We start from the raw sequence: 19240 nt of genomic DNA, 5'->3' as shown, positions 1-19240 counted from the left end.
CCTACTAACCATATTTTTCGTGCGTCTTTTCTCAAAGGCAACGACCTCCAGCTCTCAAAGTGCTCCTTTATGGATCCTGGGATGCTCCATGCACGACCCACATGACTAATCCATGCGCATCATACCTGCCAAGTGTACTCACACGTAACAAACAAATGTTATATAGTTTCAATTTCGTTGTTACACATAATACAGACATTATTACTTCGTTCAATGATGCCCAAATTACTCAGTCGATCTTTTGTATTAACTCGACCTACAAGCACAAACCAAGTAAATAACTCTACTCGAGGTGGTACTAGTCCTTTCATATTCCATTTGTGAACTTATAATTGAGGATATCTTTCGTTACTGTCAGTACTTGCAGAACCTGCACAAATGAGTTAGTAGTATAAACGCATTTCTTATCAAATTTTCTCACCATTCTATGTGCTCCTTCTATCAATCTCACAGTTTGCAAAATAACTAAAAGATGGTTTAAGCTGTCAGTCTCCTATTGGCGTGGTTCCCTCCTCCACTGAAAGTTCCATACCCACTATATTCCATCCTAAAACCCACAGTCTCCAATCACGGATCCTTTGTTTTTTGAAATCAAGTAGAGCCTCGCAAAGGAGTCTTTCAACTTTCCCGACTGTAACCATGTATCTTCCCAAAATCTGGTTGATCTGCCATCATCTACTTCTATAGCCAGTCCGTCAATCATCTTTTGTCTGACATGTTATTCTTTAATTTGCAAGTGACAAATATCTTTCCACGGACCTGCTTTTGTCGGTATAGCTTGAGTAGACAATAATTGTCCAAGATTCAGATTATTGTAGGAGCACACAACCTTCTTCCATAACAGACAATCCTCCTTTACAAATCTCCACCACCACTTAAACAATAAAGCTGTATTACGAATCATTTCATCTCCCACATCTAGCCCTCCTAGTTTCTTTGGTGCCTATATCAACTCCCACTTTATAAGAGTCAGCCCTGTACGTCCATCATCCTTCCCCCAAAAGAAACTCCTTTCTAATGAAATTAGTATTTTTGCCACTGTAGCTAGCATTTATACAAACTCAAATAGTATGTAGGCAGACTATTAATCATTGACTTGATGAGGACCAACTTCCCTTGCCTTTCACAGGCTAAGTTTCTCATCTACCTTATTTATTACTAGCTTCTATGTTTTAACTAGCCTCAGATTTGCTCCTAACTCAATGTCCAAGTACTTCACTGGTAGTCTTGCCGCCTGACACTTTAATAATTGGCACATCCGATCAACCCACTCCTGGCTATAATTCACTGGTATCAAGATGGACTTGTCGAAGTTAATACTCAGTCCGGATATCACTTCGACGCACCTCAAAAGTCTCTTGTAATTTTTTATTGTCTCCTCCTTCGGTGGACCGAACAATATAGTGTCATAAGCAAACTGGATATGTGATAACTCTATATTATTCTGGCCGACTAATAGAGGGGCGATTCTCCTATTCCTTACAGCCTCTCCGATCATCCTGTTCAATACATCTACAACCAGTACAAATAGAAAAGGTGATAACGGGTCTCCTTGCCGAAGTCCCCTTTCTATCTTAAATGGTTTGGATGGAACCTCGTTAACCATTACGGAAATAGATGCTGATCTTACGCACTCTGTGATCTAGGCCCTCCATCTTCTATCGAATCCCATTTTTTCTAGCACAATATCAACAAAGTACTATTTGACTCTGTCATAGGCTTTCTGGAAGTCCAGTTTAATAATTGTTGATGCCTTTTTCCTCACTTTTAGTCATTGTATAGTCTTACATGCTATTAGCGCTCCATCATGTATCCGTTGTTCTTTGACAAATGCACTCTGTGATTCTCCCACTAATCCTGGCATTACACTCCTCATTCTTCTTGTCAACATTTCTGATATGACCTTATAAACACACTCAACCATACTGATCGGTCTAAGATCCTTTATCTCCTTTGCACCCACGCAAATTTTGGAGCCAATACTACCCAAGTAACATTAGACTCTACTGGTAACCTCACCATCTCAAAGAAACTCAACACAGCTCTAGTGGATTCCACACTAATCTCCTCCCAGCACCTCTTTATAAAGTTCATGTTATATTCCTTCGATATATTCCTAATATTTAATTAACCTCCGAATTGAAATATAACTAGAGTCCTTCAGTATGATCTACAGTCTATTAATATCTTTCTATTAAGAGAAAGTTTAGGGGTCATTATTTTTTAAAAATTTGGCCAATACTTAACCATAAAAAAGTGAATAATCGCACACCATTGGATATAATCTCACACCATTAAAAATACTACTAATAGTCAATTAATAATTACAAAACACAAAATTTGCTGGTCTTAATACTCCTCTTCTACTAATTCCTTAGCTTCTTCCTCATTGAAAAATTGCATCGATTTTGTCTGTATATTCTATATGTATTTAGTGCATCCTTTTCTTTTTAAACCGAGACTTTGTCTAAATGGCAAAGTAAATATAACTAAGGACTTCAATAGAGAAGTATTGAGTTTGAGCCCGGAAGGACGCTAGGATGACTCTTTATTACGATGAACCTTTTTAAATTAGGTCATGGGAAATAGAAAAATTAGTCGATTGTAAATATTATCTACTTAGATAAGACCAAATATTATTTTCTAATGAAGTTTGTCATGCCACGTGTGTTGAAAATAACATAAAAGAAACCTACTCATTATATTTTCTAGATGTTTTACCGTGTGGCCCCTTTTTCTAACAAAATTAAATAAAACAAGTCAACAAATTGCGGTTGAAGAACAAGGAAAGAATAAAAAAATTGACCAAGACATTGTATAGTCTATAGTGTGTATAGTAGAATCATATTAGCCAATAGGTGGCGTTTCCGGAGATGGGTCACTTTCTTGGGCGTCACACATCCTGGAAAATGTACTGGTCAACTTAGACATAGTATAAGTCTTTCTACATTTCCTTTTCACCTGCAATACTGGGAAGGATCCATGAAATATACTTCGTATTTTCCGCTTGTTTTTTAATAAATTAACTTTGCGTGCCAGTTTGTAAGTCAATCATTGTTGTTTTCTATTGCGGATAGAGCCTATGTATATAATTATATATAGATTCTGTATCAAAATATTGCTTAGGGATTGTTGATGGTTTCAAAGACTTTCCTATATTTTAGTGTATATATAAAAATAAAAAATATAAATAAATTGGAATATATGTTTGATTAGGAGGAAATGGCTGAAAAGTTTGTTGTACTTGACTTGACCTTGCTCTAGCTTAGTTTCCTTCCAATTTCTACATCTTCTCTCGATAGATCGATCTATTAATTAGTTGAACAAGGAGAAAAGAAAAGCAAGTCTAATCTACGTGATTAGCGTGAGACATCGATAGTTGTTAATTTCATCACAATTCATCTGCAATGCATCTAGAGGTATGAATGAAGTGATAACCGTTCTTTTACATTTGCAGTATTGAATTGTATTATAGCTCAAGATACATATGATTTTGGAATTTGTAGGCGGAGACTTGGACAGCGTTGGTTGTGATATTGTGTTTCCTTGGTTTGATTCTGAAGGAGTCAATTATGGGAGGTAAGAGTTCAAGAGAATCTGGCGGTGATAGGAGGCATGTGCCGTCGTACGGTTCTGGTGGTGCTTCATCTTCATCTTGGGACAATTATGGATACTCGCAACCGCCACCGTATGCATATCAACCGTCAATTCAACACCGGCCACCCGCCGCTCCGTATTACGATTATCAACAGCCGAAAAGGAGGTTGGATAGGAGATATTCCAAGATTGCTGATAATTACCGTTCACTCGACGAGGTCAGATTATTCATTCATGAATAATGATTTCGTATATATAATTGTGTGTTTAATCATTTTTTGATTGCTAGTATCAATGCCATCGTCTCATGGATCATGGAATCTTGTTAAAGTACTGAATTTTTAAAAGAATAAGTATAGAAAATTAATTTATAAGAGTTTAATTTTAATGCACCTGTAAAACTGTTTTATACAAATAGTCCATCAAAATTAAATTTAACTTTTAATTAGTTTAAATTATCTAACTTTTTTATTGTAAAATTATATTTTTAATCTTTATTTTTTGGACAATTTTGAATTTTGAATTTAGGATTTAGAATTTTAAATTTAGAATTTAAGATTTAGGGTTTAAAATTTAGGATAAAAGGAGAATTTCAAAAAGTTAATTGAAAAATAGTTGATTCCCTTAAAATCTTTTGAAAATATTCTGGACCCAGGTTAAAATCTTTTTCAAATAAAGTGAAACCTGTTCTACTTCCTTCTTTGTAAGATTTGTGATGTTAGCACTAAAAGGTTAAAAGATAACACTTGGAGACCTCGCATGACCAAAAAATTCAAGCTATAGACAGTACAAGGAACAGGAAAGCTGCTAGATGGATCATTAAGAACTCTTTCTAGAATATTTCCTATCAGTATCAGATGTTATCAATTATTATGATGATTTTGGCTACATATGGTCAAAAACTTTAGTCAGTAACCAGTTCATTGCCTAGAACAAACTAGTCCTAGCTTGTAACAAGCTAAGGTTGGTTTTTCATAAATTATATGGATGAAACTAACTGCTGAATTTTTATCGCTTTTCCCCTCAAATTTCAATATATTAATTTACATATTCATAACAAGTATTATTATAGATCTATCAGTATCAACTATTCTTTGGGTTGATCTATTTCACTCAACAAAGAAAACCATTCTGAATGTAATTGTATTGGACACAGGTTACTGCTGCTCTTTCACAAGCTGGCTTAGAATCTTCTAATCTCATTGTCGGCATTGATTTCACAAAAAGCAATGAGTGGACAGGTTTTATATCCTATTTACTTCTTGATCATTGAATCTCTTGTAGTAATTTGTAGTACTAAATTTATACAATTAACTTTGAAAATCAGGAAAGAGATCATTCAACCGAAAAAGTTTACATCATCTCGGAAATGGCCATAATCCTTATGAACAGGCGATCTCCATTATTGGGACAACTCTATCTGCCTTTGACGAGGATAACTTGATTCCATGTTTTGGATTCGGAGATGGTAATGCCACCCAGATTTACAGATAGATCTTCATGTTTTTCCCATTGCTTGCATTTCCAAATTGCAAACTTGATTTTCTTTCCTGTGTTTCTCTCCCGTTGTCAGCATCAACACATGATCAAGATGTCTTCAGTTTCTACCCAGATGATAGATTCTGCAATGGATTTGAGGAAGTTTTGTCAAAATACAGAGAAATTGTTCCTCGTCTCAAACTAGCAGGTGTTGCCCTCACCAGTTATCTTAGTTCTTAGATAGCATTTTTGAATCAGGCCAAGTAGTATGTATAACTCATTGCATTTAATTATGTGACAGGACCCACTTCTTTTGCACCTATCATTGAGATGGCAATGACTATTGTTGAGCAAAGTGGTGGCCAATATCATGTCTTGCTAATAATTGCTGATGGACAGGTAGGTATCTTTCATACATATGTATGTATGTATGTACTTCCATTGCTAATTTTTTGTTATGAATGTTAAGCATAAACTCCAATTTGCATCGATGATACTCAAAATGTTGGCACAGGTGACCAGAAGCGTTGACACAGAGCGTGGCCAGTTAAGTCCACAGGAACAGAAGACAATTGATGCAATTGTAAAAGCCAGGTGATTATTTTTGCTTTCTCTCTTCTGTAATTCCCATTCTCCATTCTTATATTTTTCACAAATTGCAGTGAGTATCCACTGTCAATAGTTTTGGTGGGAGTTGGAGATGGACCATGGGATATGATGAGGGAATTTGATGATAACATTCCTGCTCGAGCCTTCGACAATTTCCAGGTCTTGTAATTCACTTAGACTTGGCCTTAACCTTACTTCCCAAATTTCATATGTTCATAACTATAATGACATGTGTTTTATGTCCTGCCAGTTTGTGAATTTTACTGAAATAATGTCAAAGAGTGTAGATTCAGAAAGGAAAGAGACAGAGTTTGCTCTATCAGCTCTGATGGAGATACCTTCTCAATATAAGGCAACCATAGACCATGGCATATTGGGGTATGAAAATATGGTACCACTACTCCTCATAGTCTTAGTTTGATATGTGTATGTACATGTTTCCCTGAATCTTGTGTTGTTTTAATTGATGAAATTAGTGCTCGGAGGGGATATTCACCGGACAGGGTTGCTTTACCTCCACCTCAATATGACAGGGCTTCCAGCAGCAACAACATATCTTTTCGCAGTAATAGTTTTCAGCAGAGTACTCCTTCGCATACTGTCTATGATAATGCAGTTAGTACCAGTGCAGAATCATCACCGGGTGGCTTATATGATCATAAGGTATTAACATCATTCTATTTAACCTCAGATTCAACTTGACTAGCATATTTTAGTGATTTGATCATCATGATTCATGATCTAATGGTGAATTGCAGCTTTGTCCAATTTGTCTTACTAATGGGAAGGATATGGCCTTTGGTTGTGGGCATCAGGTAAGCAATTATATAATATGGTGATATATAAGTAAACTTGATTATAAGACTTTATGAAATGTTCTAATTCACATATCACCTTTTCCTCACATGACAGACTTGTTGTAACTGTGGAGAGAATCTTGAATTCTGCCCCATTTGCAGGAGCACAATCGATACTAGAATAAAGCTTTACTAGTTAACTTGGCTCAAACCCTTGTTTCTGTGGCACATGCATACATTGTTAGAACAAGGTTAGCTCATATATCATTCATAAACTTAGCTTTCTATTGATGGCATTGAATAAGTAAAAAAAAGTTAACTAACGTGACAGAGTATATGCAGGGGACCTTGATCGATATGTAGTTAGCCTTGTACACAAAACTACGTTCACGATTTTGAACTAATGTTCCAACTTAATCATACTTGTTTATAGAGAGAGTGGGTTTCCTCCTTGTATATATGAAGTTTGATTTGTGTGTTGTGAGAAAAGGACTTGGTTCATCTAGATTTATTTTGACGTATGTATAATAGTATTTGTTTTAGCTTTCTTTTCTTGCGTCTGATTTTGGTTGATGTATCCCGTAGAGAATCAGAAACTAGATCTGTATTACTTGATTTAATTTTATTTGATTAGTTGCATTTCATGAATTTTTAGCATGATATATCCACCTCAGACTACATTCTCAACCTAATAAAAAAAAGGGGTATATATATTTGCACTTTAATAACCATGAAAGACAACTGCCACATGAATAAATATACTCCTGTACTCGATGATTGTGAATAAAGAAGTTAATTTAAAGCATAAGCCCCTGTAGGAAACAAAATAAAAATAAAGGTGTATTCTTTTCTTTTAAAAAAGGTCAGAGAGAAATGAGAGATCAGCAGAGAAGCAAATACACGGATGATGGATGCATGTAGAAATCAAGTAAGAAAGAAAGAATACAAGACGAAAAGGAACGTTGTAGTAGAAGCAATAATAGTCGTATATATGCTCCAAAATAAAAAGCAACAACCCACTGATCTTTCTCCTTCTCTTGAAGCAAACAATTAAGAGTATAAGATGCAAACTACTATATTGGCATTTTCTGAGACGGATGCCATGTTGATGCAGGTCTTTTTTCTTTAACAAATTATATATAGGTTGCGTCTCATATTATTAAGCTTAAAACTAACTGGATGGAGTCACGATACGTTCTGTGAAGTTCTAACATGACATACTACACTTAGCTCTTTTCTTAAACACTTCAGCTTATTAGCCCAACTATATACATTTTCTTTGACGGCAAACATCGTTAATCAATAATTAATCTATTTGAGAAACTGTTGCTTTTACGTCATAACAATATTAAGAAAAACCATGCAGCACTTGCTAGAGTAAGTAGTGAACGGCATCTTATCAAATATACGGTGTGCGGCTTCAATTAATTTGTTTAGTAAAAGAAAAGATTCGGGATTTAAAACCTACCAAACTTATAGATGATTGTAATGAGTTTTTTCCTTTTGTGTAGCTTAATAAGTTTCTTATTTTTCTAGTAAGAAAATAATGATAGGATAAAGTTCAATAAAGAAATGGTGCGTGTTTTATGAGTCATCGAAGTCATAATAAATAGATGGGAAGCATATCCGTCCTTTATTTTCCCTCAAAGAAAAGAAAGAAGAAATGGGAAGGAGAAGATGCTCCACCTTTTTGGTGTTGTTATTGACACTCCAAGTGGTGAAGGCTCTGACGGAGGAGGTTCCACTAAGCACGAATTCACGGTGGATAGTAAACCAACAAGGGAAGAGGGTGAAGCTTGCGTGCGTCAATTGGGTGTCCCATCTAGAACCCGTGGTGGCGGAGGGGCTTAGCAAGAAGCCCGTGGATGTGATCTCGAAGGGGATAAAGTCCATGGGCTTCAACTGTGTGAGGCTCACTTGGCCCATTCTGTTGGTCACCAATGACTCCCTCGCTTCTCTAACCGTTAGACAATCATTTCAGAGCCTTGGCCTAACTGATTCCGTTGCTGGCATCCAAGCCAATAACCCCTCCATCATCGATCTCAATCTCATCCAAGCTTTTCAGGTCTCTAACCCATTATAATATTCCTTAATTTGTTCCCACATGATGCTTTTCTATTATTTATTTATTGCTACAAATACATGCTGACATGCGTGATGCTTATGTGATAGCGATATTCACTATAAATTAAATTTCCTTGTGGCAAGTGGCCACTAATAAAAACATATTATATATCAACAATTATACTCCCTGCTTATTCAACTATGTTTTGTAACATAGTTTAAGAGCTTAATTAATTGGACTACTCTCTCAACCACCTAACATATTAAATACACGATTCGTTTAGTGGGAGGCCATTTCATTTTTTTTATTTCTTCTCATTTAAATTTAAATATTACGTGTGTTTCTTAAGATGGTTTCGCCTATTTTTGACTTACACTTATTTTTTGAATTTAAATAAACAAAAAAAAATTGTAGTAATGTGTAACAGTTTGTTAGTATCAAAATCAAAAGATAGTGTGTCATTTATGTATAACTAATTATTGAAATTGAATAGATGCATTTACTGTTTTGAAAGAATAACAATGTATTGCAAATCAGGCAGTGGTGAAGAGTCTCGGGGACAACGATGTGATGGTGATCTTGGACAACCACATAACCGAACCAGGTTGGTGCTGCAACAACAACGATGGCAATGGCTTCTTCGGCGATAAATATTTCAACCCAGACCTCTGGATCCAAGGCCTCACCAAGATGGCCACTATTTTCAACGGAGTCACCAACGTTGTAGGCATGAGCTTAAGAAACGAGCTTCGTGGCCCTAGACAGAATGTCAACGATTGGTACAAGTATGATATCTGTAAATAACTCTCTTTTAGGGTTTTGAGATTTGGAATTTACGTTATTGTCCTTGCGTTGTTTGTGAACACGAAGGTATATGGTGAAAGGAGCGGAAGCGGTTCATGCAGCGAACCCAAATGTGATTGTAATCTTGTCTGGCTTAAGTTTTGACAAGGACTTATCGTTCGTTAGGAATAGAGCAGTGCAAGTGTCTTTTAAGGGGAAACTAGTTTTTGAGGCGCACTGGTATGCCTTCACGGATGGTCAAGCTTGGGTTCAAGGGAACCCCAACCAAGTGTGTGGACAAGTGTCTGCAAACGTCATCACCAATTCTGCTTTCTTGCTGGACCAAGGATGGCCCTTGTTTTTCAGCGAGTTTGGGTTGGACTTGAGAGGCACCAATCTTAATGATAATAGGTACATCACCTGCTTCATGGCTCTCGCAGCTGACCTGGACTTCGATTGGGCCTATTGGACTCTTGTTGGCAGTTACTATTTTAGACAAGGCGTTGCTGGAATGGAAGAGTTTTATGGGCTTCTTACTTGGGACTGGGCCAATGTTAGAAATACTACGTTCTTGCAAAGGATCTCTTCCCTACAACTTCCCTTCCGAGGTAAGCAAAAGCCCACTGATTTGGCCCATCGAAGTGTGTTTAGGTGTTTAATTTATATCTTGTATTTTATGTAGGACCAGGCATAACACAAGGTAATCCATACAAAGTGATTTACCATCCTTTGACGGGGCTTTGTGTGACAAGGAAGTCAACACAAGACCCATTGAGGTTGGGCCCTTGTTCTAACTCTGATGGTTGGAAGTATACGCCTCAAAAGATACTAAACGTAATGGGAACTTACTATTGCTTACAAGCGGATCAAGAAGGAAATCCTGCAAAACTTAGCATAATTTGCTCTGATTCTAACTCTAAATGGGAAATGATCTCAGACTCAAAGTTGCACCTCTCCTCTAACCTCACCGATGGTTCTAAGGTTTGTTTGGATATAGATTCCAACAATAATATTGTGACCAATGCTTGCAAATGCTTGAGCACAGATCATACTTGTGACCCTGGAAGCCAATGGTTCAAACTTGTTGACACTGGAAGGTCAACAACCTCATCCATGTTGGATTTACCATATGCTTTATGGGATTCATTATTCGAATTAACAAGTCTGCTTTCAAAGGCATATTTGTAAATTTATTTGACAATTTGTACTCAAGTGTATTGGCATTACAAAAATGACATTAATTATGTAGAGTCTTGCTTAGCAAATCATAAATGTACGATAAAAGTATGAAGAAGCAGAAAAATGGGTTGGGGGTGGTGCTGCAACACATGTAAACTAATCATTACTGAAGTGTTGAAAGTTAAATAGTCTGATTCCTTCATATCATAAAAAGTTGTGTGAATTTTATACCTTTCTTATATATCTTAACTTGTAAACATATGATTCCTTCAGTACTAGTAACTTTTGCAAGGTGTGAATCCAAAAGTTTGATCGAAGAATATATAGAGCACTTAGTTACTAGATTACTAATGAAGAACATTTAGCAAAACTTTAAGTTACTCATAAAGTACAACGATACAAATTAAAAAGCTTACACCACTCGTGTGATAATCCATTAATCTTACAAGCGTTTAGCAGAACATACCAACTACAAGAAAGCCATAAAATAAAGATGATCGATACTGGCAAGCCTTTATCTGAAATCTCAGATTCTCCATGGTTACTTTATAGAGGAGTTAAACCCCAGAACAAGCAAGGTAGAAATTTAATAAACTTGGAATGAGTGAATAATTATATATAAGGCTTAGAGGTAGCTAGCTACCATTGCTCCTAACTAGTATCTGTTAAATTCCACTGTGCCTTTTGCTGCAGCAGCATTACTTGAATCTTGTTGAAGATGGCAATGGTGCCCAGGAAGTTGCAATCCCACTTTTTTTCAGCATCAGATGACAGTACAATGACCAAACAAATTCGTGCCACTCATGCTCCTGTTGATGATGAACGCATTGATGTTAGGCCTCTTCTTAATGTGGTTCAACACATTTTCAACTCTGCTGCTTCTATCATCCCTGGCATTGTTCAGGTATATCTTATTTAAATAGTATTCTTTTAAGATTATCTTATTTTAACAAAGACACTTTTCTAATATAATATATGAATATCTTTTGATGCATCTTATTAAAGTATAGTTATTAAATATTTGACTTGTGCTGAAACTTCACACAGGGAAAGCCAGCAAAATTGGATGGCTTAATGGATAGCTTCCAACAATCTGAGTTAACTGACATGCTAGATATCACCTCCCACACAATTAACAAAGTTTCTTGCGAGGTTTTGTTTTTATTTTTTTAATTTTTGAAAAATAAATTGTTTCATATATGATTATATATACACTCAATTCTCTTAATGCCTTCATGGTTGTGTCAGATATCTTGCAAGTGTTTGAGTGGTGGAGATGCACATGCCACAACCATGGGGATACTAAGCATGCTGTCAAGGTATTCATGGGAGGCCAAGGTGGTGATAGCATTGGCCGCATTCGCGACCAACTTTGGCAAGTTCTGGCTTCTGGCTCAGGTTCATGCCACCAACCCTCTTGCCAGGTCTGTTGCAATGTTGAAGCACATCCATGAAACGCTGGAACAAGTGAATGAATTGGGACCCAAGTTTGAAGCAATCAGCCACCTTCTCAAGGCCATGTTGGATGTAACCAACTACATTATGCAGTTCCATGAGCTTCCCTCTCAGTACATTGACCCTGAAGCACCAGAGACACTAGCTGCCTCCAATCTTATTCCAAGTGCTGTCTATTGGACCATTCGGAGTATCATCGCCTGCGCAACACAGATTCTAGGCATCATTGGCCTTGGTCAAGGGTATTAATCAATATAAAATATCCTAGCAGCTCATGATTTTTGAGATGAAATTCAAATTCTGAATTAAACTTGTCTTTTTTGTCTTAGATTCATGTCATCAACAATAGAGACTTGGGAACTTTCAAGTTTGGCTCATAAGCTCAGTAACATAAACAGCCACCTTCTTAAGCAACTTGACCTCTGTCGTCAACATTTAGGTATGCCAGTCTTATTTGCTTATTCACAACAATGATACATATGTTGAGGAAACGCTTGAAAGATCATGTTATGATGCAGATGATAACAAACAACGAGAAGCATTTGAAACACTTCAGATCCTTTTTCAGACATCCCACCCTGACAACATGAAGATTCTCAAAGCCTTGATTTACAATAAGGATGATATGTTGCCATTGTTTGATGGCTCTACCAAACAACGGGTTAACCCTGATATTTAGTTTATGATCATGTTTGCTCATTAGTTCTTACACCATTAGATGTAGTAATGCAATCATCCAATGCTTCATCTTCAGGTTAGCATTGAGGTGCTGCGGAAGAAAATTGTGTTACTCTACATAACAGACCTCCATCATATTTCTGATCAAGAAATCATGATCATTGAACAAATGTATCAAGAATCACGCCAGGAATCGAGCAGGTTTGAGAGCCAATACGAATTAGTTTGGATCCCAATTGTGGACAAGGGAACCCCATGGACAGAAGAGAAACAAAACAAGTTTGTGAAGCTGCAATCTATGATGACTTGGTACTCACTCTACGACCCTTCCATGTTGGAGCCAGCAACCATCAGGTACATAAAAGAGGTGTGGCTTTTCAATAATGCCAAGCCAATAATTGTAGTTCTGGATCAGCAAGGAAAGGTTGTTAACCTGAATGCAATACACATGATGTGGATTTGGGGAAGCTTGGCTTATCCTTTCTCCAGTTCAAGGGAGGAAGCATTGTGGAAGCAAGAATCATGGCGGCTTGAACTGTTGGCAGATACAATTCATCCATCTCTCTATGATTGGGTATAGTATAGTCCTCCAATTCTTTCTTTAGATAATTTCATAATGCACTTCCATGTATGATTTTTAAACTCCTTCCAGATAGCACAAGGCACATACATATGCTTGTATGGAGGGGACGACATAGAGTGGATTCGGAAGTTCACAAGGAAGGCACGATCACTGGCAGAAACTCTCAAGTTACCACTGGAGATGATCTATGTAGGGAGAAGCAACCCAGGAGAAAAGGTTCGAAAAATCAACACGGTCATTGAAGAAGAAAAGTTAAGCAACACACTCCCTGACCCTGCGCTTACCCTTATATGGTTCTTCTGGGTTAGGCTGGAGAGCATGTGGCACTCAAAACTGCAGCAGGAAAAGAAAGTGGAAAATGATGAGATAATGCATGAGATAATGAGGATTCTAGGCTTTGACAACAGTGAGCAAGGGTGGGTTGTGATGAGCAGAGGCACAGAGAATATGATGGCAAAGGGAAAGGGAGACACATTCCTGAATTGCCTCAATGACTATGATCAATGGAAGGACAAGGCAGAGGACAAGGGGGTTTTGCCTGCAATGGATGATTATATTCAAGGATTGCAAACCCCACATCATTGTAACCGCTTGATACTGCCGGGAACCAATGGCAGAATCCCAGATAAGGTGGTTTGTGTCGAATGCGGCCGTCCCATGGAAAAGTTCTACATGTATCGCTGCTGCACAGACTGAAATATCAAATCAACTTCATATTTCATATGTATGCTTACGCCATTTGAACCCCCTTTTTCTTGTTAATTTAGACCCAAGCACCATACAAAATAAAAGTCTACTCTCCAAAAACGTGAGTCAGTAATATTTTTCAATTTAGCATGTTCAAATTTAGACTCCAAGATGTACTTCCATTTAGTCCTACTGTTTTGTAAAGTTTAACCTCCAAACACTGATCAATCTATTGTTGTTTATACTTGATTCCATCTGCATCTATGGCTCCATTTTTTTGGGGGGTTTTACAAGACAAAAGATTGTTTTACTTTTACATTAAAGAACAATGTGCTAAGCTCTAACAAGTAATTAAGAATGGTAAAATAAGATTAACAAGGCAAATAAATGGTCATTGTGGAGTAGATTTAGTGGCAGTGGTAACAGAGTTCCATATCTGTGCAAGAGGGGCAATGATAGCACCCATTCCTCTAAGTGTGGCAGCAGAGGCAACTCCAATTGCAACAGTCTCAACATAACAAGGCTTTGAATCAAGCTTCATGTAACATATCACTCCGGATCCTCTATCCATCCCTTGGGATTCATATTGTGATATCAGCTCCTTTGGCGACGGAATCTTCCTTTTCGGGTTTGGTTTCGATGAGGGTGATGATGCATTTGGAATTGGTGGCTTTTCCATCTCTAAGAGCTCTTCACAGTTAAGTCACCAGAACCTGTGCGGATCCAGTGTCATGAAATCATCAGAAAGATGTCACTTTTGCTACAAAGAGTCAAATGCTAAAGAGTAAAGAGCAATACTAGGTGAACATCAAAATTTATTATTTTTTGTCATCATTTAACTAGTAATAACTTGCATTTATATTTATATGTATTTATATATAAAAAATATATAATTTACACTTATTTTATCAAAATTTACACAAATAAATAACAATTTAATATTTGTGATGTAATTGTAAAAACCAAACCGATCGATTCGATTGAAAAATTGGTGAATAGAATTATGAACCAGTTTAATTCGTTCTTTGGACTATTTAAAGATGAAAATCGACATAAACCGAAAAAAAACCGGTCCAATTAGTTCGGCAACGGTGGACTCTATAGTGCTCCATAGCATCGCATCTTTACCTGTGATCCAGGGCATCCTACGGTCCTTCAACGTGTCACTTGTCCATCTGTTAGCATTTGTTAGTTTGGAAAATTCCAAAATATTAGAAGCAGGGTTTGAACAGAAATCTCTTGAGTGCAATTCACCGCCACTTTGTCAACATAGTTCTTATTCTTATATGTGATAAACATTAATTATATAGTAAATTTTTGAATTAAATAATTATATAAATATCTAATTTAATTTTAATTTTGTATTTTTTATTTTTTGAATTAATGATATTTTTAATTATGTACTATTATTAATAGAAATATAAACTTTACTAAAAATTTATTAATCTTTATCTATTTTAATGTTAGTATTGTGATTAAAGTTATTTGTTTTGATACTAATATTAAAATTTACTGGTATTATGGATTGGTATTCTTATTGTATCAAATTAAAATACTATTGTAGTAGTACTAACTAATTTTATGTCTATATTTATATTAATTGTCTTTAAAATTTGAGACTTATTTATTCTTAAAATATTGGTGAAGATGTGTATTTTAAAATTTTTAAGATTTTTGACTATTTTTTAATTACATATGACCGATTTTACCGATTTAAATAGAGATTTATCGGTTGAACTAATAAACCAATAAAATCGATTCGGTTCTTTTGTGATAGTTAAATAATGGCCAAAATTATTAAGATACCCCCTAGAGTTTTTTAATACTAGAAGTAACATTTTTCTGCATTTAAATTTTGAATTTAATTTTTTTAAATTTTAAATTTTTATTTAAAAAATTAAAATATAATTTTTCATTTATAAATATTTTTTCTTTGGTCTTTTTTTTTTTTAGATTCTACCTATCAAATAAATGATATATTTTTTCAATCATATTTTTTTATATTAACTATAAAATAAATAATAAAAAATTACACTTTATTCTCTAAAATAAAAGTTAAAAGTTAAAGAATCCAAATCACAAATAGTCATACTTTGATTGTACCAGTAGACAGGTAGCATAATGTAACTCAAAAAATATTACAGCACGCTGTTTAAAACTGTTTAATTAAGAAAATTTGATATAGACTTCGAAAACATGAACATCCCCAACTTCAATATAAAAAAAAATTTACCAGAAGAAGCAACCATACAAAAGAAAAGTAAAAATACAAATAAGTGAATGTGTGTAAACAACACGACCGAGAAAGAAACTACGATAATAAGAATGCGTAGTTAATTAGTGGAGACATGAAAGACTCAAAGAAGTTTTCGTTGAAGATTGATATACGCTTTCATTGACACGTCTTTCTGCAAAAACAATTTAGACGAAAAATGTAACGCCTTTCAAAAGCGACGACAAAGAATGTGAAATTTGGAGCTCCTTCTGATTCCCATGCCATAAGCCTAGGGTTGGTAATGAGTAGGGTAGAGTTTGAACTCTACTCTAATTCTATTCGCGGGTTGAAAATTTAAAATTCTACCTTACCTTACTCGCAAATTGAAAATCTCTCAATCCTAAGCATATCCGCACCCTAAAGTTCTAAACCATACTCTATCAGGTTTTATCCGCAGAAAAATAATTTTCCAGCAAACATAAAATTCAACCATTCCAAATTTCATACATATTAATAAAATGAAAAATAAAAAACTAAGTTCAAATTAATAAAATCTTAGAAAAATCCAACATAATTTTATAAATAATATGATCATCAACTAATTTAGTGATTATTTTAAATTTTTATAAGAGAAAGATTGTGAGTTCAACACTCACTTTCTTCATTATATATATAACTTTTACATATATATTATATAATGTATTTGGGGTACGGGTATGGTAGAATAGGGTATACCATACTCTACTTTATCTGTAGTAGATCGAGTAGACAACCCTACTCGAACGAATTGCTCCAGATTAAGTACTCACAGGTAGAATATATATTGCCAGCACTACCTAAACCTTGCTTTGCCCTACCTGCTCCTCTTTGGGCTTAAGCCCTTCTTCTAATCGGGCCTAACGCACTACAAACCAAACATATCCAATACCATTGCTCTTAGAGAAAACAATAAAGAGAAAAACCAACAAAAAGAATACAATTAACATTTAAAATAAACATAGACAGTATAGAAAATTAATTTCTAAGTAGTTAATATTATCCATTTTTTATTTATAAAATTATTGTTTTAACCTTCAATTTTTAGATGATTTAGAATATTTAAAGTTATATTTTAGAATTTAGACTTACTAAATAAATATAGACTTACATTTTTTCTAACAGTTATTATCTTTCCAATATTTGGATGACATGCTGATGGAATTACGTGGAGTTTAGAAAATGACATCCTTCTCCAGAAGTTTGATTCTGCCAATAATTTCGTGTATGTTTAGTAATTTAGTTTAACGTTCAAAAAGTTTACACGTTTAAAAGTGTTAAACATTAGATTAAATTTGTTTGGATTATTTATTTAAAAAAATTCTAAAAAATTAATTTTATTATAAACCAATTTAATTAACTCTTTTTTATTTTTAGTTTTGAAAATCCAAAAGATAGGAATAATAAAAGGTTGTTTTATCTTTTTTTTATGTAACTAGTATATTTTTCAATTAGTTTACTATAATTGGTTATATCCTAAATTAGTTTTCTAGTAAAATTCTTTTTTTAACATGATTTTTACTCTTAAACATATTTTTACTTGAAGCAATATATTGTAGTTTTTATTTTTAGTTTTTATCATTGATAATTGATTGCAAAATTTATTTTTTCATTTATCCTTCTTCACTTTCTTCTTTTTATACATACACCGTCTTCTTCATTTTATTTCTCAACTATCATTCTTCACCTTTTTCATCTTTTCTACATATAAGATTATCTTTATTTTGTTTTTTAACTATCTTTTTTTATTTTTCATCTTTATTTTATTTTATGCATCTTATTGTTATTTTTGTTTAATTTATAAACCTGTTTGCCTTTTATTATTATAGTTTATAATTATTAGATATTATCAGTTATATATATATTTAATATTATGTGTAATTTCTTATAATATGCATATAATATTTAAGATGATATTTTATATAATAATATATTATAATTTAAAATGTTGCAATATAAAAAATAGTTAAAATAATAATATTAAAATTTTGATCTAATTTTTACTTTTTTAATAATTTCACATCTAAAAATATTTTAATCATTATTATTCAAATAATATTTTATCAATTATAATTATTTTTAAATTAAAATATTTAAATATAAATCACATTAAAACAAACTCAACTTTAATCAAAATCAATTTTACTATAATCAAATTAAATTAAATTTCAATTTACAAAAACTAAATCAAACACACGCTATTGGGATAAAAGCATGCGCAAGGTGCTTGCAATTATTGGCCTGTTGATGCAATTGCAAAATTTAATCTCTAGTAGTATGTTTTCTTTGTATTTATTTCGGGGGCACAGTTGACTATATAGGAAAGCATTGAAAATTTTTGTCCATTAGCGAGTAATTTGTTAATGACAGAATCTTTGCTGAATTCAGCAGGCATCACTCAAATTTGAATACATGTATACATTATATATTTAAATGTGGAATCAGTCTTCGGTAGAAAAATCTCACTCAATTATAGATAAACATATTCGTCAACTGCTATGCTGCTAATAATATATAGTATATGTTACGGTGGGTAAACGGAGATTGATGGGCTGGATGGCGTCGGTTGGCCTAAACGTATGAAGGAGGAGGCTTTCAAGTGGGTCTGCAACTCGGGGGCCTCCGTCCGACTTGTGTTCGTGAAGGAATGGGGGGTGGTACCTGCAAAGACACTCTGATGCCTAAGTTAGCAAGAGTGTAAGCAGGTCTAGAGAATATTGGGACTTAGAGATACCTGAGGGGTGTCAGTGTATTTATAGTGGTGAACCAATAACCACCGTTGGAGTAGTGCCATATTTTTAGGGTGTTAACCGTCCCATTATCTTAGGGAGGTTAGGATATGGCTCGTGGAAGTGGTTAGAGAGATTCTAGGGGCAGTTACTCATTTGAATGAGTGTTTATCCGCCAGCTAACCCTCGTGCCCGACTTCTTTAGAACAAGTCGTAGTGAGTACTGACTTCGTAGGATGAAGATTGGTACTGGTGAGGCCCAACCCTTTGGATTAGGTCTTTTGCTTGATCCTGGGCCTTTATTATTGGGCCAGGGTATGAACAGTGCCCCTACTCGAGCCCAATTTT

The 19240-nt window shown here is 34.7% G+C and overlaps 3 protein-coding genes and 1 non-coding gene across 8 annotated transcripts; 3 read left to right on the top strand and 1 right to left on the bottom strand.

The window, feature by feature from the left end:
* Window positions 1-3113: 3113 nt before the first annotated feature.
* LOC130969657 (E3 ubiquitin-protein ligase RGLG5-like) lies at window positions 3114-9295 on the top strand. 5 transcript variants are annotated; one of them, XR_009081903.1, is made up of 13 exons: window positions 3114-3419; window positions 3507-3815; window positions 4754-4838; window positions 4925-5065; window positions 5171-5284; window positions 5378-5475; window positions 5591-5670; window positions 5739-5844; window positions 5936-6063; window positions 6162-6348; window positions 6444-6500; window positions 6598-6733; window positions 9085-9295. XR_009081903.1 is itself a non-coding variant. In XM_057895493.1 (12 exons), the coding sequence occupies exons 1-12, from the start codon at window positions 3408-3410 to the stop codon at window positions 6676-6678; spliced, it is 1398 nt and encodes a 465-aa protein (XP_057751476.1). In that variant the 5' UTR covers window positions 3114-3407; the 3' UTR covers window positions 6679-7130. The 5 variants fall into 5 exon arrangements, 1 of the variants encoding a protein (XP_057751476.1); XR_009081902.1 differs by lacking the exon at window positions 9085-9295 and adding an exon at window positions 7345-7564; XR_009081900.1 differs by lacking the exon at window positions 9085-9295 and adding an exon at window positions 6825-7130.
* Window positions 7944-10695, top strand: LOC130969656 (glycosyl hydrolase 5 family protein). Its single transcript, XM_057895492.1, has 4 exons — window positions 7944-8547; window positions 9085-9332; window positions 9418-9938; window positions 10013-10695. Exons 1-4 carry the CDS (start codon window positions 8146-8148, stop codon window positions 10516-10518), a joined length of 1677 nt encoding a protein of 558 aa, XP_057751475.1. The 5' UTR covers window positions 7944-8145; the 3' UTR covers window positions 10519-10695.
* Window positions 10696-11195: 500 nt separating this feature from the next.
* Window positions 11196-14067, top strand: LOC130969658 (protein SIEVE ELEMENT OCCLUSION B-like). The gene is made up of 7 exons (XM_057895494.1): window positions 11196-11413; window positions 11557-11661; window positions 11758-12206; window positions 12294-12403; window positions 12483-12625; window positions 12719-13216; window positions 13295-14067. Exons 1-7 carry the CDS (start codon window positions 11228-11230, stop codon window positions 13919-13921), a joined length of 2118 nt encoding a protein of 705 aa, XP_057751477.1. The 5' UTR covers window positions 11196-11227; the 3' UTR covers window positions 13922-14067.
* Window positions 14068-16007: 1940 nt separating this feature from the next.
* Window positions 16008-16158, bottom strand: LOC130972393 (small nucleolar RNA snoR137). Its single transcript, XR_009083573.1, has one exon. It is a non-coding gene; the product is annotated as a small nucleolar RNA snoR137 (small nucleolar RNA).
* Window positions 16159-19240: the final 3082 nt, after the last annotated feature.

The sequence above is a fragment of the Arachis stenosperma genome, chromosome 3, assembly GCF_014773155.1.
Source record: "Arachis stenosperma cultivar V10309 chromosome 3, arast.V10309.gnm1.PFL2, whole genome shotgun sequence".
NCBI classification, from domain to species: Eukaryota; Viridiplantae; Streptophyta; class Magnoliopsida; order Fabales; family Fabaceae; genus Arachis; species Arachis stenosperma.
Note: the sequence above shows the minus strand (reverse complement) of the source record. Positions and strands in the feature narration are given on the sequence as shown.

Coding starts and splice junctions, on each gene's coding strand:
- LOC130969657 (XM_057895493.1), top strand. Junction 5,671..5,738: donor GATGCAATTGTAAAAGCCAG/GTGATTATTTTT, acceptor CACAAATTGCAG/TGAGTATCCACTGTCAATAG. Junction 6,064..6,161: donor ATAGACCATGGCATATTGGG/GTATGAAAATAT, acceptor TGATGAAATTAG/TGCTCGGAGGGGATATTCAC.
- LOC130969656 (XM_057895492.1), top strand. CDS start 8,146: ATGGGAAGGAGAAGATGCTCCACCTTTTTGGTGTTGTTATTGACACTC. Junction 8,548..9,084: donor ATCTCATCCAAGCTTTTCAG/GTCTCTAACCCA, acceptor ATTGCAAATCAG/GCAGTGGTGAAGAGTCTCGG. Junction 9,939..10,012: donor CCTACAACTTCCCTTCCGAG/GTAAGCAAAAGC, acceptor TATTTTATGTAG/GACCAGGCATAACACAAGGT.
- LOC130969658 (XM_057895494.1), top strand. CDS start 11,228: ATGGCAATGGTGCCCAGGAAGTTGCAATCCCACTTTTTTTCAGCATCA. Junction 11,662..11,757: donor TTAACAAAGTTTCTTGCGAG/GTTTTGTTTTTA, acceptor TGGTTGTGTCAG/ATATCTTGCAAGTGTTTGAG. Junction 12,626..12,718: donor ATGGCTCTACCAAACAACGG/GTTAACCCTGAT, acceptor CTTCATCTTCAG/GTTAGCATTGAGGTGCTGCG.